The 27,132-nt window shown below is 48.1% G+C and overlaps 1 protein-coding gene across 6 annotated transcripts; it reads right to left on the bottom strand.

The window, feature by feature from the left end:
- Positions 1-2,121: 2,121 nt before the first annotated feature.
- Positions 2,122-5,781, bottom strand: SRSF2 (serine and arginine rich splicing factor 2). 6 transcript variants are annotated; one of them, XR_015297495.1, is made up of 5 exons: positions 5,188-5,781; positions 4,387-4,688; positions 4,020-4,141; positions 3,106-3,209; positions 2,122-2,702 (listed from the first exon to the last, which is right to left on the bottom strand). XR_015297495.1 is itself a non-coding variant. In XM_086930676.1 (3 exons), the coding sequence occupies exons 1-2, from the start codon at positions 5,553-5,555 to the stop codon at positions 4,394-4,396; spliced, it is 663 nt and encodes a 220-aa protein (XP_086786802.1). In that variant the 5' UTR covers positions 5,556-5,781; the 3' UTR covers positions 2,122-3,209; positions 4,387-4,393. The 6 variants fall into 6 exon arrangements, 2 of the variants coding, with proteins under 2 accessions (XP_086786802.1, XP_086786801.1); XR_015297492.1 differs by having other exon boundaries at positions 2,122-3,209; XR_015297494.1 differs by lacking the exon at positions 4,020-4,141.
- Positions 5,782-27,132: the final 21,351 nt, after the last annotated feature.

Raw genomic sequence — 27,132 nt, 5'->3', positions numbered from 1 at the left:
CTTCCTATTTCTTCTTAAACAGAGACCGAGCACCAATTGATTCTTCTCACCAGGTCTGCTGCTCACACGGACAATGGGATTTTTTTATGCCAGTGTTGCAGCTTTTCCCCTTTCACCCACCACCTGTGGTGCTGCCCGCATCCTGTGGCACATACTGGCTTGTAACAGCAGTCCGGTTTGCTAACGACTTCTTGAGGACATTCGGAAAGGATCCCTGGGAATGCATTCTGCCCATTTTGATTTGTGGTCAATAACGCGCATTTGCTTGCCATTACTGCCCAGATTGTTATTTCTATACCTTATTTACTGCACCCTTAAGAGTTCCTTTTTGTAAGCAGGACTTTAAATTACATCTTGTCACGAGTTTGACTGCGTTCAAATGTCAGGCTGTCCTCTAGGGACACTACTTGAACACACGACTTGCTAACTGCAATGCTCCATCCGCTATCACCCCCATCACTCGAGGACACAACCCCATCACTCGGGGACAGCAATCTATGCTGCACTCCACACCACTACTCAAAACCACACAATGTTCTACACAACTGCTTCACTCACTACTCCACACCATTCCACCTAAACAACTGTACGCTATGGCGTTAACACCCCACACCACTTTCAGCCACAATGAACAGTCCACCTGTGTACAGCATGGCTAATATACATTGGAAAAGCTAATAGTTCTTGAACAGAAAAGACCGATTGGCTTTGTCAATGCTGGTTACAGTTGGCTGGGACCTTTAAACCATTCTACATATCTAACCATTTAATATAGTACACCCTGCCTTAAGCGCTCCGTAGACGTTAAGGGTAAGTCAATTAAACATGCACCTTTATGGGTCAGCGCGTGCAGACTCCTAATTAACAGGGATATAGGAATTTGCGAATTAATACGTTAGTTAAGTCAGAAGAGTGCCAAACCAGTGCTTACAACCCATGTATTTCGAGGGAGTGCTTTCATACTCCACAATGTTGATAGTTCCATCCTGGCAACTGGAGTTCTGACTGCTAAATTAAAGGATTTTTTAAATGAGTGACAATCGTACTACTGGGTTAGTGTGAAATGTAGGGCTGTATAACTATTCTAACCCAACGTATAGTGAGCGGTAAATCAACTGTACAAACATGTCAAAATATATCAGACGAGAGGAAAATAATTGAAGTGTGAGGGGAAACAGATTTTGGTAATGAACACTGAGCGATGTTCCATCTTTTCCAGTAACGTGACTGCCACACATGATTTGTACACTATCAGTAAAACTGCATGCAAGTCGGATGAAAATACTGCTGTTTCTGGGGATATAATTTTTCCGAGCCAGGAAGGTAGATATCTGGACTGAACCGAAAAACTGAGGGTTGCAGTTACTTTGTTACTGTTTTACCTCCTACATCTCAGCAGCATTAAACAAGCATTTGCAATGCAAAAAGGTTGTGCATTTGTTCAAGTTAGAGCTGATGGCGTTAACAAAGCGTTTCGCTTTTTTATTTGCATAGCACTATTGCTAATGGTATTATAAAGAGGTAAAACCTAGGGAATAAAGCCACATGTAACAAGGGTTGTTCTCATGGGAGGGTACAAGAAGAGACAAGGCGGTACCAAGGAGGGTCCTAGGCCTCTTGATCATCGAAAAGCCACCATTTACAAAGAACAGGGGCCAATTAAGCTGGAGGCCAAAACCTGAATACAGCATGTGTTGCTAGGGTAAGACCTAAAAACTGTTGCTTTGCTCGGAAAGCATGGTTGGGGGAGCCAAAAGGTAAATAAATAACAGTGCAAGCAAATGACAAGGCAATTTACCAAAACCATTAGACCACTATAAAGGAGCATGGCATATGGTGACAGACTGCATTTTTAGACATGGGATGAGATTCGTTTCTACACAAAAATATTAGGCCTGAAAGACACGTTACGTATTCACGTTTGCACTATGATTAGATAATCTGTCGACCTGGTCACTGTTAAGAAAACTGCATTTGGTAAGTATGTGACAAATTACTATTGAAACTCCAGCTTCATCCAGGACTGCAGTGGTGCAGTGCAGTTTACTGCATAATAGCATATCTGAAATGCCTTGAATGGGAAGGCTACCACAGGAAAGAAATGTGATCCAAATCGAAATATAGCAATACACTTTTATTAACAATGTACAGTATTCGAAATATTCCAGTCTGCTTTTATGCACAGGCCATCAATTTATTCCATTTCTGTGCAAGTCTCCGAAGTAGCTCGACTTGCAACTTTGACATTCACACCAAGGGTAACAAGCAATTAAAAAAGTTTGACATTAAAATTGTGGAAATGTTTTTAACACCAAGAAAAACGTGTGAAGACTACAGGAAGTGGTTTTCGTACAAAATGTATTAAGCACGACATGAATACTTACAAAGGAATGAATCTTGCCATAACAATCATAGCAAGTTAACTTTGGATTCAGAATTACCAGCCTGTAAAAAATATAAGTGGTGTAATTTCACCAGCTAGAGATGCTCACTGTATGCTCCGTTTTAGGCAGGGCCCGGCTGTGACTGGAAATGCAGTAGGTCGGGCACTTAAATTAGCAGGACCGCCATTATTTTCTGCACGCCAATGCACCGTTTACACAGGAGCAATCAGGAGAAAACAGGAAACAGCCAAGCACTCTGCACTGCAACACGCCACCTTAACAGCTAACCAGCATTACTCAACTGCTACACAACTGCGCCTAGTGCACAAAAATACACAAGAGAAGAGATTAGATTCCGGACCACAATCCCTGTACAAATTTACTAGAAACATTTTATACAGTGAGCTCGTACCACTGGACTGAAAATGATTAGCAATTAACTTTTATATTTTTGTAAACCGAGGGAGAATGTCAAAGTGACTCCATGGGACTACGAGTTTAACTATTTCCATCTATCAGAACTCAGTGTATAAACAAAGTTGAATTTTACCTCAAATATCCAAGCCAATAGAGATATCTGTAGTCGTTCACTTCACTAAATTACAAAAAATTGGAATAACAGCGACAATGGCACATGAAAAACAATGTCTATCACTTGAGGCGCAAATTTAAACAATAAAAAGGTTAACAGAACGGTTAGCAAAATGTTACAAATAACCACCTTTTCGACAGGTTACTTGTGCCACGGGGCTTGACAACTGACTGATCGGTCCTGTGATCTTTACTCCCCAGAGTCCATATAGTAGACGTATTTCATTGTTGAATCTAAAGTGAAAGAGGAAGAACGTTAATTGACACAATACATGGTAATAAGGTTTCAAGTGCAGCCCATATACTTTTGTTTTGAGACTAACGATCCCCAGCACTTTAAGAGAGCCAGGCAATACTTAGCAATGTAATAAGTGACCAAACTGATCACATGCACGCATGTCGAGGAAAAAAGTGCGCGCGTAGAATAGCGACACCCGTTCTCCAGCTAAGGAAATTGGGTGACAATGAAGACCAACAGTACATGTACATCAATTCAGGGCCGAAAGAATTAATGCACGCGCCATCCATGTAATACCTTGTGGGTCAGCTTTTCATATATTATGTTATTCGCGCCGGTAACGGGGAATAATGTCAAGGTTTTTAGAGCCACAACAAACATCCGGAAATGTCGAATACACAATTTCGTACAGAAGCGTAACCCGATCAATGGATAACGTGTGGATTAATCAATTGTGCCTCGATTTGATTTAACTTAAGTCTTTGTAAAAACCATTCAATTCGTGTTGATACTCAACACGTGGCAGGCCCAAATCTTTGTGGCTGTATGCAGCCCTTTAAGTCAGTGTTACCACTGCTACCTCGAAGTATAAGTAATAGTACTTACTGGAAGGTGTCTATTCAACTGGGTACATGTGCCAACACATACCAAACAATGAGGATATGTAAAGACGCACTATCCTTTTCCTGTCTCACTGTAGTTGTACGCCTTTTTAGGAGATGCCCCACTACATCCCCAGTACTGCTCAACAGTCACCTAACTTCTGAAAACGGAGGATAGTGCTTCTTTAGCATGTGAAAACAAACCTGCTCCAATACACGCCCACAGAAACTGGTCCCTGGAAGATCAGGTCAAATCAGTTTAAAATCTGCAATACTGGCCAATATTCTGTTAGCAAACAGGAGACCCGCAAACAGGAGACCCGCAGCTTTAAAGGGGGAAAATGCAGATGTTGGATAAAACAGTAAAATAGCATTGTATTTGAAGTTAGTCAGTGTAAATGAAACAATGGCAAGGACACATTACTTCAGGCACTGTTAAAATCTCGTCTTGCAGCCTTACGCTTAGGCAAGGAACCACTGCTTGGAGCAACACTTAGGGTTCCTAAAGCATTAGTCTTACTGCCACAATCGTTAACTGCGCGCATTTCGTCACTAGAAGTGATGCATTTACCGTGGTACTACGAAGACACCGCTCCCTCTTCCTCTGGCGATTTGGGAGCGGGGGTCACAGAGCGCGATCTGGACTTTGATTCTTTCTTAGACGGCGGGGGCGTCACTCTGGATCGGGATCTCGAGCGGGATCTGGAGACGGTGGAGGACTTTGACTTCGATCTTCGGACGGAGCGGGACTTCGATGTGGAACGAGACCTTGATCGTGTGCGGGATCTTGACTTGGATCGGCTGTAGCGGCTCCTGCTGCGGGATCTGGAGCGACTCCGACTGCGGGACCTCGACCGACGACGCCTCCTGGGACTGAAGAAAAAACATTAAACATCAGTAAAACTGTACTTTTACCTCATTGGAAGCATACAACGGACAAGATTTTAGCAATGATCTTAAAACTAGACCTACATACAAAACAACAATTTAACTAAATAGTAACTGAAAATATTTTCTGAGGATAAGTTAAGGCAGAACAGTCTTGACTGGCTTCCAGTGATTGTCCATTAGACAGGCAGCCATTTTGAGCACCACGCGGATAGTAGAGATGGCGGCCATCTTGAGGGAGCGGCACGTGTCCCCGAGACCATTGTTCTCCTAGCTCAACTGCTTACAGAATAAGAAAGCAAGCCCTATCCTGACTAGCGCATCGTGGCCAGGACACTATCTTCAGATGTTACCGCGCACACCAAACTATCATTCAGCGGCTCAAAAAATAAATGCATGCCACACGCACAGCCCCATTTAGCAATTTCGTTACAGCCCATACTCCTCGCAGCGCCATCTTAGCTATTCCAATACTACGCCTTACCTGCGACTCCGGCGTCCATAACTTCCTCCACTGCCTCCATATCTTCGGGGTGGTGGTCCCCTGCGGCTATGGTGCGAGTCTGGTGGCCTTCCATAACGAGCCATCTGCACCCGAAGTTCGCGCCCATCCAGAACGGCTCCGTCCATGGCGTCCATCGCATCCTCGGCATCACGTTTGTCATGGAATCTTACGAAGGCAAAACCGCGGCTCTCCTTCGTGTATCGGTCGCGGGGGATATAGACGTCGCCTACTCGTCCATACTTCTCGAAAACTCTTCGAAGTGTTTCGGGCGACGTCCTGTAGGTAAGATTGTCCACCTTCAAGGACGTCATGCCTTCTACGTCAGGCGGCGGCCTGCCGTAACTCATCTCCGGGGAACCCGTGAGAGGCGTCGGGCGGAACCTTAACTATTCAGAAGGTGAAAGTCAGCAGGCGTGGGCGCCTACACTGACAAGAGCTTTGGCCAAAGTTAGTTAAAAATAAAAAAATAACCTGTTGGTTACGAAACGGCGCTGCGGTAGGCGCTTGGGAGACGAACGGCGTTGAGCTGTCTCCGCACCTAAGTCAAGGATGACGGTTTGGTGGAAAATGCGCGGGGAATGGCGCGCGCCCTCTCTTCTTAACTCCTCGGGTGGCTACAAAATGGCGGACAGCCACGCCTCCTAGCTTCAAGGCCCAGTCAAAGGGCGCTGGAGGATAGAGGTGGAGACTATATTCGAAAGTAGGCTTGAGCCCCCCTTCTTTAATATTTTTTTGTGATAATAAAACGCAGTAGGGTTATGTACATACAACTTTATAGAAATATAGACCGACATTTAATATTTAAAGCTATACATAATAGCGATTTTAGCGATTATGGCAATTTAATTTTTTTCGATTCGCATTTTGAGCAATTAAAAGATTCACCAACTTGATCATCTGGGTCTATCTATTAACTTATCTCGGCGTATAGTGGCCGAACATTATCCGGCAATGATTTGAGTTCCCTTCGTTTTAAGATGGCAGCTAAACTGGGGTCCAGTCTGATTCAGAGACGCTCTCTCTTGCCCCGGAAACTGACGAAGTAGCACCGCCTCTGAGGAAGGTGGGAGGGGAGCGTTGTTCCAAACAATAGAATGCGTGAATTATTGCGTTTTAATTCGTTCTAAGTTTTCATATAAATAATGGGATTTTGATGCGAATCAGGTTTTATTTATAAACCAGTTTATCAGTGGGTAGAACTAGAACCGAACAACAGTCCACCTTTTACTGAGAAGTCCCTCTCTCAGAAGGTAGAATGCCACGATTATAGCATTCCAATACCTTCAGGTTTTTTTTAATGCATTTTTACAAAGCGCGGACTCTACCCGAAGGTGTCAGAGCACTGTACAATAGAACCAGTTACGTTACATGAGAGAACTGTTGCAGGAATAGAACAAACAACAAGCACTGGCGTTGCCAATAGGTTTCGCATTTGGAAAGTTGGAGCTATTGGTTTTGTAAATGACATTTTATATTTATATATCGTTATTGGCATGGTCAATAACAATATATAACTTTCCAAATGCGAAACCTATTGGCAACGCCAGTGCTTGTTTTAATTTACGGAACTGGAAAGGTAACATTTTTTTTTTTTAAACTGCTGATAGAGAAAGACGGAGGGTCGGTGTGGGCAGAAGCAATGCTGAAGGCGCAGGTTGTGAGAAGTAACGCAGAGGGCCAGGGTTTGTGGCGGAAGTCACATGGAGGGAGCAGGTAGGAGTGCACGAGGAACACCAGAGAGCGGGGGCGAAGAGTCGAGCAGTGAGGTGTGGGTGAGGTGAAGCAACAGAGGGCGTGTGTAGGTAGGAGAAGCAATGGGTGAAAGAGCAGTGTAGAGCGGGTGGGGTAGAAGGACGCTGGCGACAGAGCAACATGTAAAGTAGATTGGGAGAGAGGGGCACATGAGCGACGGCTGAAAAGCAAACAACACTTATGAATATAAAAAAAAAACTACGAGGTATAGAATGACGAGCAACGTGATGAGAAAGGGAGGGGGGAAACAAGAAAACGATGGGAATAGGGGAGAAGTGTGGCAGTCAGATGGCTGCGCGGAGGGAAGCCGGATGGGGGCGGGAAGGTATAGAATGACGAGCAATGTGATGAGAAAGGGAGGGGGAAAACAAGAAAACGATGGGAATCGAAAAATAGAAACGAAAGAAAAAAAATGACAAGGTAAAACCGGGAAAGCAAGAAAAAGAGGAAGCCGGATGGGGGCGGGAGAGCCTGGTGGGGGGGCGGGAATGCGTGCGAGGGGAGCCTGGTGGGGGGGCGGGAATGCGTGCGAGGGGAGAAGTGTGGCAGGCCAAGGTGATGTCTTGCATAGAGCCCCGTCCTATAAGTCCACAGCAAGGCAGCAAAAGTGAGCACACTTGGGCCCCTTGCTTGCTCTATTTAAATATTACAGTGTTGTTGCCAGTACACAACAGAACCACCTTCCTCAAAAAGAGGAGGTGAAATTACTTCACAGTCCAGACAATGGCACAGAGCAATAGAAAAGTTTATTTGGGGTACAGATTTGGTGATACTTGACAACGTCTACCATAAAAAGGATATAATGGCCTTTTCAAAAGTCCAAAATATCGAGCTACTGCTTATTGGGAAGTATAATAAACAATAACCTCAATTAAATGAAGCATATAATGTATAGCTAGAAGCGTCATTTTATCACTGTACAAAGTCATGAAAGTCAGGCACGAATATAAACAGAGACAAGATAACACAAAATTATGCCTGTGTATATGAAGGCGCTATTACGTGGCGGTCACGTTATTTTGAAGGTGTGTATGATCCACCAATGCTCATGCCTACAAAATGACTTTTTTTTAATGTACGGAACTGGAAACGTAAATATATATATTTTTTTAAACTGCTGATAGAGAAAGATGGCGGGTCGGTGTGGGCAGAAGCAATGCTGAAGGCGCAGGTTGGGAGAAGTAATGCAGAGGGCCAGGGTTTGAGGCGGAAGTCACATGGAGGGAGCAGGTAGGAGTGCACGAGGAACACCAGAGAGCGGGGGCGAAGAGGAGAACAGTGAGGTGTGGGTGAGGTGAAGTAACAGAGGGCGTGGGTAGGTAGGAGACGCAATGGGTGAAAGAGCAGTTATTTTTAATTTACGGAACTGGAAAGGTAACAATTTTTTTTTTTTAACTGCTGATAGCAGAGAAAGACGGAGGGTCGGTGTGGGCAGAAGCAATGCTGAAGGCGCAGGTTGGGAGAAGTAATGCAGAGGGCCAGGGTTTGTGGCGGAAGTCACATGGAGGGAGCAGGTAGGAGTGCACGAGGAACACCAGAGAGCGGGGCGAAGAGGAGAACAGTGAGGTGTGGGTGAGGTGAAGTAACAGAGGGCGTGGGTAGGTAGGAGACGCAATGGGTGAAAGAGCAGTTATTTTTAATTTACGGAACTGGAAAGGTAACAATTTTTTTTTTAAACTGCTGATAGCAGAGAAAGACGGAGGGTCGGTGTGGGCAGAAGCAATGCTGAAGGCGCAGGTTGTGAGAAGTAACGCAGAGGGCCGGGGTTTGTGGCGGAAGTCACATGGAGGGAGCAGGTAGGAGTGCACGAGGAACACCAGAGAGCGGGGGCGAAGAGTCGAGCAGTGAGGTGCGGGTGAGGTGAAGCAACAGAGGGCGTGGGTAGGTAGGAGAAGCAAGAGCAGTGTAGAGCGGGTGGGGGAGAAGGACGCTGACGACAGAGCAACATGTAAAGTAGATTGGGAGAGAGGGGCACATGAGCGACGGCTGAAAAGCAAACAACACTTATGAATATAAAAAAAACTACGAGGTATAGAATGACGAGCAACGTGATGAGAAAGGGAGGGGGGAAACAAGAAAACAATGGGAATAGGGGAGAAGTGTGGCAGGCAGATGGCTGCGCGGAGGGAAGCCGGATGGGGACGGGAGAGCCTGGTGGGGGGCGGGAAGGTATAGAATGACGAGAAAACGATGGGAATCGAAAAATAGAAACGAAAGAAAAACAAGCTAAAACCGGGAAAGCAAGACTATTCCGCCATGCTCGGCTCGAAAAAGCAAATGGCCGGATGGGGGCGGGAGAGCCTGGTGGGGGGGGCGGGAATGCGTGCGAGGGGAGAAGTGTGATAGGCAGATGGGCCGGATGGGGGCGGGAGAGCCTGGTGGGGGGGCGGGAATGCGTGCGAGGGGAGAAGTGTGATAGGCAGATGCGCGGAGGGAAGCCGGATGGGGGCGGGAGAGCCTGGTGGGGGCAGGCGGATTAGGGAGATGCTCGTGCGTGTGTGGTCACGTGACCCGCTTTTGTGGTCACGTGACCTCACATGCACTGTAAAGAAACCGCAGTGGAAACCGCAGTGGTTTCACTATTCGATCGAGCCCATGAATTTTCGCCTATTCCATTCGCAAGCGAATGGTAATAGGCGAAACCTAAAAATAGCATACCATAGAGTCGAAGCAACGCAGGCAAAAGGCACACAATCTCAAGCACAGCATGAACAGACTTACAAGCAAAAGTAAGAATAAATATAACAAATTTTACAATGACTAAAGAACTTCCTGGCGAACAATAGCAGGCCATAGAATCAAAATAACGCAGGCAAAAGGAACACAATTTCAAACGCAGCAAGCACAGGATGTACAAGCAAAAATATAAACATATGTGACAAATTTACAATGACTAAACTTCCTGGCGGGGTCTTAGAAGGAGGGAATTAGTTCTGAAAGTGTCTTTGGAATAAAAGGGAATTGAGGTCCGCTTTGAAGATCTGGATGAAGGTGATGGCACGGAGCGAAGGAGGAAGCGAGTTCCAGGTTCTCACTACATTACCTGAGAACTATTTTCCAACAATTTTTCTCTTTTGAAGGAGGGGGGTTCAAGAAGGAACTTTTCCGCATTCCGAGAAGGTCTTGAGTCTCCAGACAGTTTGAGTTTATTCGCCAGATAGCGAGGACCGGGGAGGAAGAGTGCAAAGCTTTGTGGGTGATGCACTCTGTTTTGTAGATAGCTCTAGCCTCGATGGGAAGCCATCGGAGATAAGACAGGATAGGAGTAATGTGGTCACTTCGTTTGGACCCTGAATATATAAAACTGCAAAAAAACAAGCATTTGCAATGCAATTGGTCGCGCAATAGTGAAAGTTAGAGCTATTGGCGTTGTAAACGGCAATGTTTTATCCTTGTTTTTTTTGTTTGCAGAGGAGTGGGCATATGTTGTTTTAGTGAAATTAAATTATATGGTTTGAATTGGAAGTTTTTTTTTTAATGCAGATTTGTATAGCGCAAACTCGAATGTATTGGAGCGCTTCACATGAGCACTGGTTACGTTACACAAGGACACATTCAGGCACAGGGAGATTAAGTGATTTGGCCAAAATCACAGGATGTGGGCGCAAACCTTGGTTTCCAGCACCAAAGTCGGCAGTTCAGCCGTCAGACAACATCCTCTCCATTCCTGAGCACATTCTTGAGGACAAAAGGCCTAGGATCCTTGCAAGAGCTCTCAAGGGGAATTTCTTTCTCTCTAAGTTTCCTAAATTCTTTGCAAAGTTTCCTTAACCTTTCTCCTGTTAATTTCAATTTTGCCCTTATTGTGTTTAAGGCAAAACCCAAGAACTGCATTTCCTGTTTTGCTACCATGCAAGATTTTTTCCTATTTATGACAAAACCCATGTGACTTGTAGGCTAATGGTAAGATCTGTGTGGTGTGAGACCACTTCCCTGGACTGTGCCATTATCAGAATATCGTCTAAGTAAAGTATTAGTCCCACACCTCTTGCCCTCCGCCACCCCACTACGTGACAAAGTACCTTGGTGAATCACCACGGGGCTGAGGAAAGTATGAAAGGAAGACTGTAGAATTGCCAGTCTGCCCATCCAGGTGAATTGGAGAAACGTTTGGTATGGTAGCCAAATTGGGATGGTCAGGTATGCATCCTTTAGATCTAACTGAGTTAGTCAATCCCCTTTCTTTAGCACATCTCTTAGGAGGTGCACACGTTCCATTTTGAAATGGGGGTAGACCACCAATTCGTTCAACTCTTAGGTTAATCTCTGGTCTCATCCCTTTGTCCTTCCTCTCTACTAGAAAGATATTGCTGATAAAACCTAACTCCGTTCCCTCTTGCATTGCCCCTTTGGTCAATAAATCCTCTACCTCTTGTGTTACTAACATATAATCTTCGTGTGATAATATCATTTCTGGGGGAATTTTTCTTTGTAGTGGTGTATTTGTAAATTCGATCTTGTATCCCTTCACTGTCTCTAGGACCCAAGGGTCCTAAGTCACCAAATTTCAGTTTCCACACAACTGGGCTAGTCAGCCTCCCACCTTTATAGGGATATCTGAAAGGGCTTTCATAGTTTTTACCTGCTGAAAAGCCCCTTTGTCTCCGTTCGCCTCTGAAGACTCTCCTGCCCGGTGTTTGTTTCTGTGGGTAGGATGACGAGTTTGGAGCAAAGTTTGGTTGCACAAATCTTGTGCCACGTCCCTGGTAGTGTTTTGAAGAGCTTTGGCCACAGCTGAGGAACCAACCCCGTGTTCTCCCGGCCCTGACAAAAACCCTATCCTGGAAGACTTTCTTAATGTCTTTCTGACCATTCTGGGATTTCCTTCCTAAGCCAAAACGAAAGGTACTCCGCAATATGCTGTGATGTAGTCCACTCTGGAGAAAAGGGGTGTTTGATGTTGAGCGGGTTAAGCATACTTTCACCAAATGGATCCACAATGCCCATTTTTGACCGGGAGGCCTTTGATGTCTTGTCAGTTATACCCAGATTCCTCACCTCTGTCTCCTCAATAACTGTATCAAAGTCAGATGGAGCCCACTCTGGAGAAAAGAGGTGTTTGATTTTGAGCGGGTCAAGCATACTCTCGCCAAATGGATCCACAATGCCCATTTTTGACCCGGAGACCTTTGATGTCATGTCAGTTGTACCCATATTCGTCACCTCTACCTCCTCAATAACCGTATCAAAGTCAGAGGAGTAGGATACGTTAATTTCTTCTTCCAATTATCATCGCTATCAATAGGAATAGGTACTCTGGGCTTTTGTATTGCTCATCTTCAGTGCCCGAAGCCTGATCCTTGTGACCGTCAAAGTGTGAAATCATTTGTTTTGGGGCTTTGTTTTTGTTGTGGGTTTTTTTGCACACCCGTAGGCAGGTTTTCCCCAGCAGCCCTTTTCCTCTGGGCCTTAACCGCCCTATCTGCCCCTTCAGGGTGTCGTGGGACAGCAACTGGCCAACCCTTCTTGAAGAGAACCTCCAGATTTGTATTAGTTGTCTCATCCAGTGACCCCATTACCTTATCCAGCGCCTTATTTATAAGTCCTTCCAGTCTATCCTCCACAGTATTCTCTGAAAGTTCAAGGGACATGGCAGAAGGTAAATATTATTTAAGATTACTGGGCTCAGTGTAAGGAAACAGCTGCTCTGGCAGTTCATTGGACTACAATTGCCAGAATTCAAGCAGTTTGCCCAAATAGTTAAAATGGCCACTGTAGTGCATTTACTAGGGTGTCCTAATATCATAAAATGGCTCGGCACGTACAGAGTTATTCACAAAACCATTCCCCAATCACACAGCCAATATGTACCGTGTGACCACTGGATTTGTATTCCAAACAAATTAATTTTCTTTTTCACATAATTTCCACACACTATTTACGAAAAACAGGCACAAACAGAACCACTGTCAGATCAAAAGGTTCATATATACAGTATCTACAAACATACACACGTACAAAATTGCAACAGTAAATTAAGCAGATTTGATTGAACACACCAACAAAAACATTAGAATATATAATGGTCCAATTGAATTGCAATTATATACAGTGAAAAAAATACATAAACAAAGAACAAGCACCAGTCCTAGGAACTAAAAAACCAAGAGACAAGCGGGTTTGAGATCGAAAAACCAAGCCTGCCTGTCTACAAGAGCCTGTGGTGTGATGTTTCTATGGGGTTGCAACACTAGGGTCCAAAATTGTGATGTAATTTATATCCTAGCGGCACCCTTTATTGTTACCACAGGGTGGTAGTGTCGACGCGTTTTGAACCTGGATGTTCTAGGTTCTCTTCAGGACAGGGACTGGGGGAAAGATTCTGCACGGGGGCACAAAGATTGCCGTAGTGTAGGTATAGTGTAGTTCGCAGTCAACCCTGCAGTATATGCAGAACAGGACTGAGGGCGTGTGCCTTCGGAGAGCGTTCAGGTATGGAGGCAGCTCACATTTATGGCGAAGTAATGAAGGACTGAATCTGAGACGCGCAGAGCAGGGAGTGCTCGGACACTGAACCCAATTCAGGCCGGCAGGCGAAGTTAGCTCGTTGTTTAAATGAATTTTTCAGCCTTCAGTCAATCGGTAGGGTTCGAATCAATCGCTCTCTCCAAAAGACATGCAGTCTGTAGGCCTACAGACTGCAAGACTGCATGTCTTTTGGAGAGAGCGATTGAATCTTGCTTTTGAACTGGCACCGCAAATCTGTTCCCTAATTAATCTGTCAATTACGTCTGGGAAAGTACCCTTAGACTGAAAGGGGGCATTGACGAGGCCCATTAAACAAAATAAAACATTTTACCAACTGATCTAGCTAACTATCGCCTTATTTCCCTCCTCCCTTCGTTGGCTAAGTTACTGGAAAAACATATCACTCGTCAACTGACAACCTGCCTTGAGACTAACAGGCTATTAGACAGCTCTCAGTCTGGCTTTAGACCTCACCACAGTACTGAGACAGCCTTGCTTGCAGTCACAGACCATATTAAATGCTCGCTTGACACTAATGTCCCAACAATTCTAGACTTGTCAGCAGCATTTGATACAGTATATCACCCTGACTTCTTGATTGACTCCAAGATTTAGGGATCCACCGAATGGCCTTTAAATGGTTAGCGGATTTCCTGTCACAGACATCCCAAATGATCATCCTCGGCCCCTACAGGCCCAGAAATATGCCACTGGCCTACGGGGTACCCCAGGGCTTTTGTCTGAGCCCTATGCTTTTTAATATTTATATGGCCCCCCTTGCTAAAATTGTCAGGTTTGAGATTATTTCATAGCTGATGACACATGGCAGCTTTTCTCTTTTGGCCGGGTACTTTTGGTTAGGCTGGAAGAATTGGCAGAAACCAAGGGTATCCTGGCAAATTGCCAGTACGGGTTTAGAGAAGGGCGTGGGACGATTGAGCAATGTTTAAATCTCGAACATTTGATCGGGAAATACACCCAGGCCAAGAAGGGCTCTATTTATCTCTGCTTTGCATATTTGAGTAGTGCCTTTGACATGGTGGACCATGCAATTCTTTGGGCCAAATTGATCGAAATGGGGCCCCCTGAGGGTATTGTCTTTTTTTTGGCCCGACTCTATGTCAAACTACGTACCAGCGGACGATATGGCTCTAGTGGGGAGTGTACCACCAAATTTAAGATCGGACGGGGTATAAGGCAGGGGTGTGTTCTCGCACCCTTGCTCTTTACCCTTTTTATCAATGAAGTGGACACTGTTCTACAGACAGTAGTGGCAGACGCTCCTAGAGTTAATGATATCAACCTCCCGGTATTACTCTATGAGGACGATGCCGTGCTATTGTCCAAGACCCCGATAGGCCTTCAACGCTTTATGGATGGGTTTTCACAGTTTACCAAAAGTAGAAAACTTGTGATCAATAAAACTAAAACCTATACCATGGAGTGTGGGCTGGGGCAGAGTAGGCCCCACTCTTATTATATAGACGGACATAGGGTCCAACAAGTTGACAATTTGTGCTATTTTGGCATTACATTCTCCAAGAATTGCAGCTGGGCCAGTGAGCATAAGAATGTAAGGGCTAAGATGGTGAGGAGTGCCAATGGGGTGTTTACTTTTGCCACCAAATTAGGGGACAAATGGATAAGAGACATGCTTAAGATCTTTCAGTCAAGATGTCTCTCAATTGCCCTCTATGGGGCAGGGGTTTGGGTTTTGCCCCGGCTGGGAGCTTACAGGTGGAGGAGAATGTATTTTTAAAAAGACTTTTGTGTCTGCCCAAATCTGCCACTAATGACCTAGTCCATAGAGAACTCGGAATTCAATATTTAAATGATCTGATTCTCCTGAGACCACTACTGTTGTGGCGTTCAATTTGGCTGAAAGAAGAGACATCCCTAAACAGAGCCATCATTAACAATTGTCTCACTGTTGATAACCATTTAAAGATCCCATGGGTTAAATATATTATCAACATCTTTCAGGACATCTTTGGCCTTAATATTAATACTGACAGATATGGGGCCTCAAACATATCTAAGTCTGGAATGAAGAACATCTTTTTGAACTGTAAATCAGAGAGGCGGACCTGTAATGAAGGTAATTTATCCACCTAATTCATCCCTGAGTTCCCAAACTGTATGCAAATGTTTAGGGATACTCTTTTTTACAGGCCAGCCAGCTCTTATATATTTCTTTATTTCAAGAAGAGTAGCATCTCCCTCCATAGCAATGGTCCAATCAGAATGTGATATGCAGGGTACTTCATCAATGATATTGGCAATGCAAAATGTTTCTATATCTGAGGTTTGATCATTAGTGTTAGGTAAAGGTAACCATCTCAAACAGTCTGCTACCCGATTCTGTATATCAGGGAGGTACTCCACATTGTAATTAAAATCCAAAATTTTCATGGAAATGCGTGCAAGGCGAGGAGAGGCACATTGTAGGCCTTTGGTAGAAAGCACTTTGATCAAAGGTTTATGGTCACTCCTAAGGGTAACCTGATATCCCCAAATAAACTGTCTAAAGTGCTCTAAACCCCAGACGCATGCAAGGCCTCACACTTGAACACGGAGTACCTTCCTTCAGTAGATGTGATAGAGCGCGAGGCAAAAGCTACAGTCACTTCTTTGCCTTCCACCGTAATTTGGTTAAGCACCGCCCCTAAACCAGTTCCACTTGCATCAGTGGTTACAATGCGGTGGAGTGAGGGATTGAATCCTTGGAGAGGTGGGGATTGCAGATGTCATTTTTAGGTCGAGCCATTTATAGCTCTGTACTATTGCAGGGGAAACAACAATCTTGAACAAGCGGATTCCTCCCAATGCATGTTGTGTACTGAAGCGTGACGCTTCGCCAAGTGCACGCATGGCCTCACACCCCATCCCCATATGCTCATTCCCTCCCACTCGCTCGCTCCCCCTTCCCCTCCCCCCACACCTCGCACCAGACTTCATTGGAATGGCCGACTGGCGCGTGCAGGCAGCGTGAGCTGACTCTGCCTCGTTTCTTGTTTTTGTTGTTTCGTCAGGTGGGCGTGTATTCCCTGTTGTCTTTTGGTACTCTTTTGTAACCTACATTTTGTAACCTGCACACGCCACTTTCCTCTTGTCTACGTAACGTTAACGTTTGTTCTTGTTCTTGAGTATCTGCCATATATTGCAGTATTATACCTCTAATTGTACTTTTTGTTTTTCTCTCGTAACCTGCACACATGTCACTCTTCCTCCTGTATTGCACCGTTTGCTACCTCATGTATTCCGCTCGCTCACACTGTCACCCTTGTCGGTGCGGCACCCCCCGCCCCCATCGCCCTCGGTCATCCCTGTAGGAGAGTAGGGTCTGCAATCCTATGATCACCCGGACTTTTTGCTTTTGTTTCACTGGTTTACGACTTTCTCGGGCTGTGGGCCTGCCAATCAGACCCACAGCCTAGCTGTTCTCTCACTAAATTGCTGTGTGTACCCTAGGTGCACTACCCAATTGGAACTGGGCCACCCTGTCAGACCCTGTAACTCAGGGCATCGGTGTACCCAGGGCCTACCAGGAGCTAAAGCATGTATTATGCCACCCCTGGATGGCCATCTAAATCTGACACAACTGGCTGCGCGACAGCTGGGGCAACGTGGCGTACTCGCCCGTTGCAGTAGGTATAGTATCCCTATACCTAACCTTAAAATGGACACCCGAGTTCTTATCAGTCACTCCTATGGCAGGCCTTGACAATCCTGAAGGCAGAGTGCATGGAACCGTGTGAATTGGGCTCTGGCATGAGCCGAGCCCGGTTGCAGCTTGCGGAACCAAGACCCAATGGCTGTTCCATGATAACGCGTATCATATCGGTAACTTCGGTATCGCGTTATCAAGACATGTCGAGTAAGGTGTCATACGAATCGGGATGCTGCCCCCTCACCAATTCTGGCGACGAGGTTAGCATTCCGCCCTTCTAGAGGGACACGACATGTACGTAACTGTGAACCCCGGTTAAAGTTAACTGAAGCCTCAGCTCCACAAAATGGACGCTGCCACCACAGACACGAGTCTGACCTCCTGCTGCTGGGAGTCCTTCCAGCGAGGAGAGCTCGGACAAAGGGTTTCCTGTCAAGGGCGGTGTTCGCACCGTCCCAGACAGGGTTTGTGTATTCTGGGTAGGTAGGGCTTTGCAAGAAGGTGACTGCGGAGTGGCACCCCGGTGCTCACTATGCATCTGCCGGCTAGAACCAGTTCCAGGGGCGCGCAGCCCCTGACCTGGGGAAAGTCCAGCAGGGGGAGAGGGGTGTAACTACCCCCCTTCCTGGTCCCACCCCTAGGGCAGGACCTAGTCATGTACCCACCCCTTTCTTTAGGATAAAGGCCGGAGCGGGGACCCTTCCAAATTAGATCATCTTTGAATCAAGAACTACTTTCTACGAAAGGACATTCGAGACTCTTCTCAAGATTTCTCCCTTGTGACTAAGGAGTAGTCACCCTGCATCCGCAGGCACCATCTAAGAACTCTGCGGTTTGCTGCAAGTCCTTCCTCAGGAATCCGACGACCCAGCTCGACGAGAACCGGCTTCCCTGGCACCTCTGACCTCTACCCACATCGTCAGCTCAGCTGAGATCTGTGGGTGCGACGAGACCTTGAGGGACCGGCCATCATCAAAACCTGCACGCTTTCTTAATCCAGCACGACCACCGAAGGAATCCTCTGGTGAGTGCTCTGGGGTCCGAGAAGCCCCGATCCTGAGCAGCTCCAGCACCGAAGTGCAGCCTCCCAGCATCTCCACGATCTGCGTGGGGCCCTTCTGCTCGCCGCTCAGCACGTTGTCCGATCACTAGCCGCTGGCTTGTGATCTCCTTGACGACATCCGACAACCAACGCTGCTGGTCTGGTTGCTCCAGACCGGCCCTTGCTCCCTTTTCCGAGAGGAGCACCCCGGACCCTCCTGGTCCACTCAAGACGCCATTTTAGGCCCACCACGTGGCCCTGAAATCTGCCAAGGCTTGTTGCCCCAATCCTGGGCCCAGCGACACCGACAGCATCAACCTTCGTGGGACAGCTCGCACCTCCATCCTGGTCGCCGACAACGCCTCCTGGTCCGTGAGACTGCAGAGCCTAGCGTCGCCCACTCACCTAGTCGAGGTGACGGCCATCCGGTGCCTTCCTGGTACCCTCTGACTACTGGCTAGTAGTACGAACTTGGTCCCCTCTGCTTTCAGGTATCATCGATCTCTGATCCAGGCTTGGATCTCTACGAACTATTCTACACTGGTCGCCGGCCAGCAACTCCTTCCTTCCGGCTCCTGGCTCGTCAGCAAAGACCCCGACGCCTGTAAGACTTGTGCAGCCGCAGCCCTTGTGGCTAGGTAACTCCGGCATTTCGGTGCCCGCATAGCCTCCTTACTTTAGGGTCCCGAGTCCCTCGCTTCCGACTTGCCTTATCGGGTCCGCCCGAGACCACTAAACTTTCCGTGCCCTCGGGCACTTGTATTGATTGTGCACTTGAAGTATTTTCCTAAGAGTTTTGTTCTGTGCTTAGTACCCTGTCCTCATAAAGAGTACAGGGTTGTTGTGATTCTAATAAATATACTGTTTATTTTCATAACACTTGTGTGGTGTCCTTTCACTTGGTGTTCAAGGGGTATGTGATGGTATAACAGCTGGCTTAACACGCCCTCTAGAGTTTAGCCCAAAGACTGCTCGTATCCACGCTACTAGGATAGCTGGTCTAAGGTTGACTTACAACCAATCACCATAAGGGTCGTTTGGAACGATACATAGTGGTCACTAGAATAGTGAACACTGCATATCGGGCCAACTTCTCACATTGGTGAGCAGCGGTTGGGATTTGAGCTTGCTGTTGTTTTACCACGCGTATCCTAAGAATATCTTGTGAAAGATCGCATAAGTACTCCAGGTACATATAACTTAGCTTAGAATACTCTGAGTTCTACTGAACCAGCTGTTGTAGCTCCTCAAGGCTTAGCACACCTTGGCTACAACTCTTAGCAAGGGATCAGTAGGTAAACATATAGTGTAGGTAGGTGCATCACTTACACCACACTAGAAGCAGCATGTCAGACAAAGGAGGAAACTCTGAGTCTCCCCTTGTGTCAGTCGACCTTCCACAGGTCACCTCCAGATATGCTGCACTTAGCTTCCAAGAGATGCGACAGATCTGTACATCTCGGAAGTTAAAACAGGGTGCAAACCCTACCATCCCGTTTCTGATTGGTCTCTTGGAGACTTATGATGCAAGGAGGGCGGGTAACACCGACCCTTCTCATCCAGAAGTGGATATGCCCCCCCTCGAGGGAACCGCAGGTGACCCTGACCTTATCCATCTCTCCACAGAAGGTGAAGAGGAGGACGAGGAGCCAGAGACATCTGGGGACGAGGCAGACAAAGGTCCAGTCATAGTTAGTCAGCTAACACAGGACAACTTAAGCCGGCACGAGAATGTTACTAGGAGACCCCTGGGGCCTCACTCGGGCCAGCTTAACATTGGGAACGGACGAGTTAGGTCTCTGCCGAGAGGCTCTAATAGATCCGTTCGAACCAATGGCTCTCGAGGCTCTGCTCGAAGAGGGATGACATCCCCTCAGAGGAGAGTGTACGAAGCGAAGCAGCGGGAAGTCAATCTGCGGATCGAGAGGGAAGAACTTGCCCTAGCCAAAGAAAGACTCGCCTTTGCTCGAGAGCAAGAATTGAGTGGGACGATTCCCACTGGTGGCAGCATTCCCCCACGGGAACCCAGGAGTTTAGACACTAAGCACCTGAATAAGAAAGTGCCCCCCTTTAAGCAAGGGGACGACATCCACAAATGGATTACTGCTTTGGAGCGGGCCTGCACTGTACAGTGCATCCCCCAGAGTCAGTGGGCAGCTATCTTGTGGCTCTCCTTTGAAGGTAAAGGTAGAGATAAGCTCCTCACTACTAGAGTAGAGGACGCTAACAATTACCAGGTCCTGAAGAACACACTGATTGATGGGTTCGGCCTAACCACTGAGCAGTACAGGTTGCTGTTCAGGGATACCCAGAAAACTCAGTCTCAGGACTGGTCTGATTTCGTTGATTGTGCCACTAAGGCTTTGGAGGGCTGGTTGCTGGGCAGTAAGGTTACTGATTACACAGGATTGTATAATTTGATCATGCGAGAACAGATTTTAAACAATTGTCAGAACCAGTTGTTGCATCAGCACCTTGTCGACTCGGATCTGACCTCTCCCCAAGAATTGGGAAAGAAGGCAGACAGATGGGTCAGAACAAGGGTTAAGCAAAACCAGGGCCAGAACCAGGGTGGTCAGAAGAAAGCAGACCAGAAGGGTAAAGATTCGAAAGGGGAACAAAATGACCAGAAGTCTTCGACAGGTCCCCAACAACCCAAAGAGGTGGGGGGGGGTCAGGCTTCCCAGAAAAAGAAGAATCAAGAAGGCCAATCGAAAAGGTGGTGCCAATACTGTAAAAGTAAAACTCACTGGTTTAGTGAGTGCACCAAGAAAGGAGGGCAGACTCCTGCTACTGCAGCCCCTAAGGCACCTGTGCCCCCTAGTACAGCCAGCAGTAGTAGTGCGCCTCCCAAGGGACTAGTTGGGTTAACCTTGGGTTCTGAGGGGTGTGACAGCTTAGTTGGTACACTCACTCAGGCTGTCCTTGTCTGTACAGGGGATGTGGATATATCCCCTGATGTCAGTCCCAATACTTTGGGCAAATACCGACAGACGCCTTTAATAAATGGAAGAATGGCTCAGGCCTATAGGGACACTTGTGCCAGCGTCACCATGGTGACGCCTAACTTTGTGGACCCTGGACAGATCATGCCAGGTACAGATTTCCTGGTGACCAATGCCAGCAACGTCACTACCAGTCATAGTATGGCGATTGTTGCTTTCTCCTGGGGAGGGGTAAATGGCCAGAAAAATGTTGTTGTTAGTTCAGACCTCCCAGTGGATTGTTTGTTGGGCAATGATTTGGAGTCATCACAATGGTCAGTAGTGGAGCAACGGACTCACATGGAGATGTTAGGCTTGCCAGCACACGTGTTTGCTGTGACCAGGTCACAGGTCAGACGATGCCCCACTGAACAGGTGCTGGATCCTGGAACAACGGACCAGACACCTCCCAAGAAGAAGAGCAGTCGGGTTAAGGTCTCGCCTTCCCCCTTGCCCCAGGTCGAGGATCAAGTCTCAGAGGAGGCTGACCTCCAGAAATTGCGGGAAACTGAACCGAAAGAACTCGAACTTGATCAAGTTGAGTTTCTGGGCTCAGGGGGACCCACACGAGAAGACCTGGGGAAGGACCAGTTAGACTGCCCTTCCCTTGAACCCCTCAGACAGCAGGCTGCTGCTGAGGCTGCTGGGAACGCCACAGGTACCCACAAGGTATACTGGGAAGATGGACTCCTGTACACTGAGGCAAGAGACCCCAAGCCTGGCATGACCAGGAGGCTGGTTATCCCCTTGTCTCAGCGTGGTTTCCTCCTTACCTTGGCCCACGAGATTCCCTTAGCAGGACACTTAGGCCAGACGAAGACGTGGGACAGGCTTGTCTCGCACTTTCACTGGCCTCAAATGAACGAAGATACCAAGGAGTTTTGCCGCTCCTGTGTCACTTGCCAAGCCAGTGGTAAGTCAGGTGGCACGACAAAGGCCCCCCTTATACCAATGCCTGTGGTGGGGGTGCCCTTTGAACGGGTGGGGATTGACATCGTCGGTCCCATGGAACCACCAACAGCAACAGGGCACAAGTTTATACTGGTGGTAGTGGATCATGCCACCAGGTATCCTGAAGCTATTCCCCTTAGGACCACTACAGCCCCTGTGGTGGCAAGAGCCCTAGTTGGAGTATTCTCCAGAGTGGACTTCCCTAAGGAGGTCGTCTCCGACAGAGGTGCAAACTTCATGTCGAGCTACTTAACTGCTATGTGGAAGGAATGTGGTGTCAACTACAAGTTCACTACACCCTATCATCCACAATGCAATGGGCTTGTTGAGAGATTCAACAGGACGCTGAAAGGGATGATTCATGGACTACCTGAAAAGCTTCGGCGTAGATGGGACGTCCTGATCCCCTGCCTTTTGTTCGCTTACAGAGGAGTCCCACAGAAGGGGGTTGGCTACAGCCCTTTTGAACTTTTGTACGGGCATCCTGTAAGAGGACCCCTGTGTTTGGTGAAGGAAGGATGGGAGAGACCTCTCAAAAAGCCTGCAACCAGCATAGTGGACTATGTGCTTGGCCTCCGCTCGCGGATGGCTGAATACATGGAGAAGGCATCCGAAAACCTTAAGGCCAGCCAAGAACTCCAAAAAGCTTGGCATGACCAAAAGGCTGTCTTGACTGTTTACCAGCCCGGACAGAAGGTGTGGGTGTTGGAGCCAGTGGCCCCAGCAGCACTCAAGGACAAATGGTCCGGGCCCTACACCATCCTGGAGAAAAAGGGAGAGGTCACCTACCTGGTAGACCTTGGAACTCCCCGGAGCCCCCACAGGGTGCTCCATGTCAACAGGCTCAAAGCATATGTCGACAGGAAGGACATGAGTTTGCTCATGGCCATAGATGAGGGACAGGAGGAGGAGAGTGACCCTCTCCCCGACCTGCTCACTCAGAATCCTGACGATGGATCGGTAGACGGTGTTGTCTTTTGTGGCAGCCTCTCCGAACATCAACAGGAGGATTGTAAACAAGTTCTTCAATCCTTCCGGCATATGTTTTCTCTAACACCCAGTCAGACCAATTGGTGCACCCATGAGGTTGACACTGGTGACAGCTTGCCCGTCAAGAGTAAAATCTACAGGCAGCCCGATCACGTTAGAGACTGCATCAAGAGTGAAGTGCAGAAAATGTTGGAGCTGGGAGTCATTGAGCCCTCGGATAGCCCTTGGGCTAGTCCCGTAGTTCTAGTGCCGAAACCTCACACCCCGGGCGGTAAGAAAGAGATGAGGTTCTGCGTAGACTACAGGGGTCTCAATGCAGTCACTAAGACTGATGCCCACCCAATACCAAGGGCAGACGAGCTTATCGATAGACTGGCTTCGGCCAACTACTTAAGCACGTTTGACCTGACAGCTGGGTATTGGCAAATCAGGTTAGCTGAGGACGCCAAGCCTAAGACCGCATTTTCTACCCATGGTGGGCATTATCAGTTCGTGGTGATGCCCTTTGGTTCGAAAAATGCACCTGCCACCTTCCAACGGTTGGTGAATCACGTTCTCACTGGGCTGGATGACTTCTGTGCGGCGTAACTTGACGATATCGCTGTCTTTAGCTCCACCTGGGAGGATCACCTGGTCCACCTGCGGAAAGTGTTAGAGGCTCTGCAAGCAGCAGGTCTCACTATCAAGGCTACCAAGTGCCAGATAGGGCAGACACAGTTGTATACTTGGGCCACCTTGTCGGTGGAGGCCAAGTTCAACCACTGGAGAGCAAGATACAGTCAATCAGGGACTGGGCTCCTCCAACCACCCAGACTCAGGTTCGAGCTTTCTTGGGCCTGACTGGTTACTACCGGAAGTTCGTCAGGAATTACGGATCGATTGTGACTCCGCTCAATGAACTGACGAGTAAGAAAATGCTAAAAAAGGTTCAGTGGACAGCGAGCTGTCAAAAAGCATTCGATGACCTAAAACAGGCCATGTGCACGGCACCTATCCTCAAGAGTCCAGACTACTCCAAACCATTCATTATCCAAACAGATGCTTCTGAGTTGGGTCTGGGAGCTGTTCTATCTCAACTGAATTTTGATGGTAATGACCAGCCCATTGCTTTTATAAGCAGACGGCTGACCCCCAGAGAGAAAAATTGGTCAGCTATAGAGAGAGAGGCCTTCGCTGTGGTGTGGGCCCTGAAGAAACTGAGGCCATACTTGTTTGGCACTCATTTCAAGATTCAGACCGACCATAAGCCCCTCCTATGGCTAAATCAGATGAAGGGTGAAAACCCCAAACTGCTTAGGTGGTCCATTTCCCTACAGGGGATGGACTTCACAGTGGAGCATAGACCTGGCACTGATCATGGCAATGCAGATGGGCTCTCCAGGTATTTCCACTTAGAACAAGAAGACTCACCTGGTCAAGGTTAGCTTATTGTCCCAACGTTTGGGGGGGGGGGTCATGTAGGAGAGTAGGGTCTGCAATCCTATGATCACCCGGACTTTTTGCTTTTGTTTCACTGGTTTACGACTTTCTCGGGCTGTGGGCCTGCCAATCAGACCCACAGCCTAGCTGTTCTCTCACTAAATTGCTGTGTGTACCCTAGGTGCACTACCCAATTGGAACTGGGCCACCCTGTCAGACCCTGTAACTCAGGGCATCGGTGTACCCAGGGCCTACCAGGAGCTGAAGCATGTATTATGCCACCCCTGGATGGCCATCTAAATCTGACACAACTGGCTGCGCGACAGCTGGGGCAACGTGGCGTACTCGCCCGTTGCTGTAGGTATAGTATCCCTATACCTAACCTTAAAATGGACACCCGAGTTCTTATCAGTCACTCCTATGGCAGGCCTTGACAATCCTGAAGGCAGAGTGCATGGAACCGTGTGAATTGGGCTCTGGCATGAGCCGAGCCCGGTTGCAGCTTGCGGAACCAAGACCCAATGGCTGTTCCATGATAACGCGTATCATATCGGTAACTTCGGTATCGCGTTATCAAGACATGTCGAGTAAGGTGTCATACGAATTGGGATGCTGCCCCCTCACCAATTCTGGTGACGAGGTTAGCATTCCGCCCTTCTAGAGGGACACGACATGTACGTAACTGTGAACCCCGGTTAAAGTTAACTGAAGCCTCAGCTCCACAAAATGGACGCTGCCACCACAGACACGAGTCTGACCTCCTGCTGCTGGGAGTCCTTCCAGCGAGGAGAGCTCGGACAAAGGGTTTCCTGTCAAGGGCGGTGTTCGCACCGTCCCAGACAGGGTTTGTGTATTCTGGGTAGGTTGGGCTTTGCAAGAAGGTGACTGCGGAGTGGCACCCCGGTGCTCACTACGCATCTGCCGGCTAGAACCAGTTCCAGGGGCGCGCAGCCCCTGACCTGGGGAAAGTCCAGCAGGGGGAGAGGGGTGTAACTACCCCCCTTCCTGGTCCCACCCCTAGGGCAGGACCTAGTCATGTACCCACCCCTTTCTTTAGGATAAAGGCCGGAGCGGGGACCCTTCCAAATTAGATCATCTTTGAATCAAGAACTACTTTCTACGAAAGGACATTCGAGACTCTTCTCAAGATTTCTCCCTTGTGACTAAGGAGTAGTCACCCTGCATCCGCAGGCACCATCTAAGAACTCTGCGGTTTGCTGCAAGTCCTTCCTCAGGAATCCGACGACCCAGCTCAACGAGAACCGGCTTCCCTGGCACCTCTGACCTCTACCCACATCGTCAGCTCAGCTGAGATCTGTGGGTGCGACGAGACCTCGAGGGACCGGCCATCATCAAAACCTGCACGCTTTCTTAATCCAGCACGACCACCGAAGGAATCCTCTGGTGAGTGCTCTGGGGTCCGAGAAGCCCCGATCCTGAGCAGCTCCAGCACCGAAGTGCAGCCTCCCAGCATCTCCACGATCTGCGTGGGGCCCTTCTGCTCGCCGCTCAGCACGTTGTCCGATCACTAGCCGCTGGCTTGTGATCTCCTTGACGACATCCGACAACCAACGCTGCTGGTCTGGTTGCTCCAGACCGGCCCTTGCTCCCTTTTCCGAGAGGAGCACCCCGGACCCTCCTGGTCCACTCAAGACGCCATTTTAGGCCCACCACGTGGCCCTGAAATCTGCCAAGGCTTGTTGCCCCAATCCTGGGCCCAGCGACGCCGACAGCATCATCCTTCGTGGGACAGCTCGCACCTCCATCCTGGTCGCCGACAACGCCTCCTGGTCCGTGAGACTGCAGAGCCTAGCGTCGCCCACTCACCTAGTCGAGGTGACGGCCATCCGGTGCCTTCCTGGTACCCTCTGACTACTGGCTAGTAGTACGAACTTGGTCCCCTCTGCTTTCAGGTATCATCAATCTCTGATCCAGGCTTGGATCTCTACGAACTATTCTACACTGGTCGCCGGCCAGCAACTCCTTCCTTCCGGCTCCTGGCTCGTCAGCGAAGACCCCGACGCCTGTAAGACTTGTGCAGCCGCAGCCCTTGTGGCTAGGTAACTCCGGCATTTCGGTGCCCGCATAGCCTCCTTACTTTAGGGTCCCGAGTCCCTCGCTTCCGACTTGCCTTATCGGGTCCGCCCGAGACCACTAAACTTTCCGTGCCCTCGGGCACTTGTATTGATTGTGCACTTGAAGTATTTTCCTAAGAGTTTTGTTCTGTGCTTAGTACCCTGTCCTCATAAAGAGTACAGGGTTGTTGTGATTCTAATAAATATACTGTTTATTTTCATAACACTTGTGTGGTGTCCTTTCACTTGGTGTTCAAGGGGTATGTGATGGTATAACAGCTGGCTTAACACGCCCTCTAGAGTTTAGCCCGAAGACTGCTCGTATCCACGCTACTAGGATAGCTGGTCTAAGGTTGACTTACAACCAATCACCATAACGGTCGTTTGGAACGATACATAGTGGTCACTAGAATAGTGAACACTGCATATCAGGCCAACTTCTCACAATCCCCACATCCTCTACTGCAATATCCTTTCCTGACAGCGCCCGACCCCCCCGCATTGTCCCCCCAGCGCCCGCGACAGTAAACCCCCATCCCATTCGGCCCCAGAAGGATGAAAGGCCTGTGCCTG

Source organism: Lissotriton vulgaris, chromosome 7 (genome assembly GCF_964263255.1).
Source record: "Lissotriton vulgaris chromosome 7, aLisVul1.2, whole genome shotgun sequence".
NCBI lineage: Eukaryota > Metazoa > Chordata > Amphibia > Caudata > Salamandridae > Lissotriton > Lissotriton vulgaris.
The sequence above is the reverse complement of the archived record's forward strand: the minus strand, read 5'-3'. Positions and strand labels throughout refer to the sequence as shown.

Coding starts and splice junctions, on each gene's coding strand:
- SRSF2 (XM_086930675.1), bottom strand. CDS start 5,555: ATGAGTTACGGCAGGCCGCCGCCTGACGTAGAAGGCATGACGTCCTTG. Junction 4,689..5,187: donor TATGGACGCCGGAGTCGCAG/GTAAGGCGTAGT, acceptor TTTTTTCTTCAG/TCCCAGGAGGCGTCGTCGGT.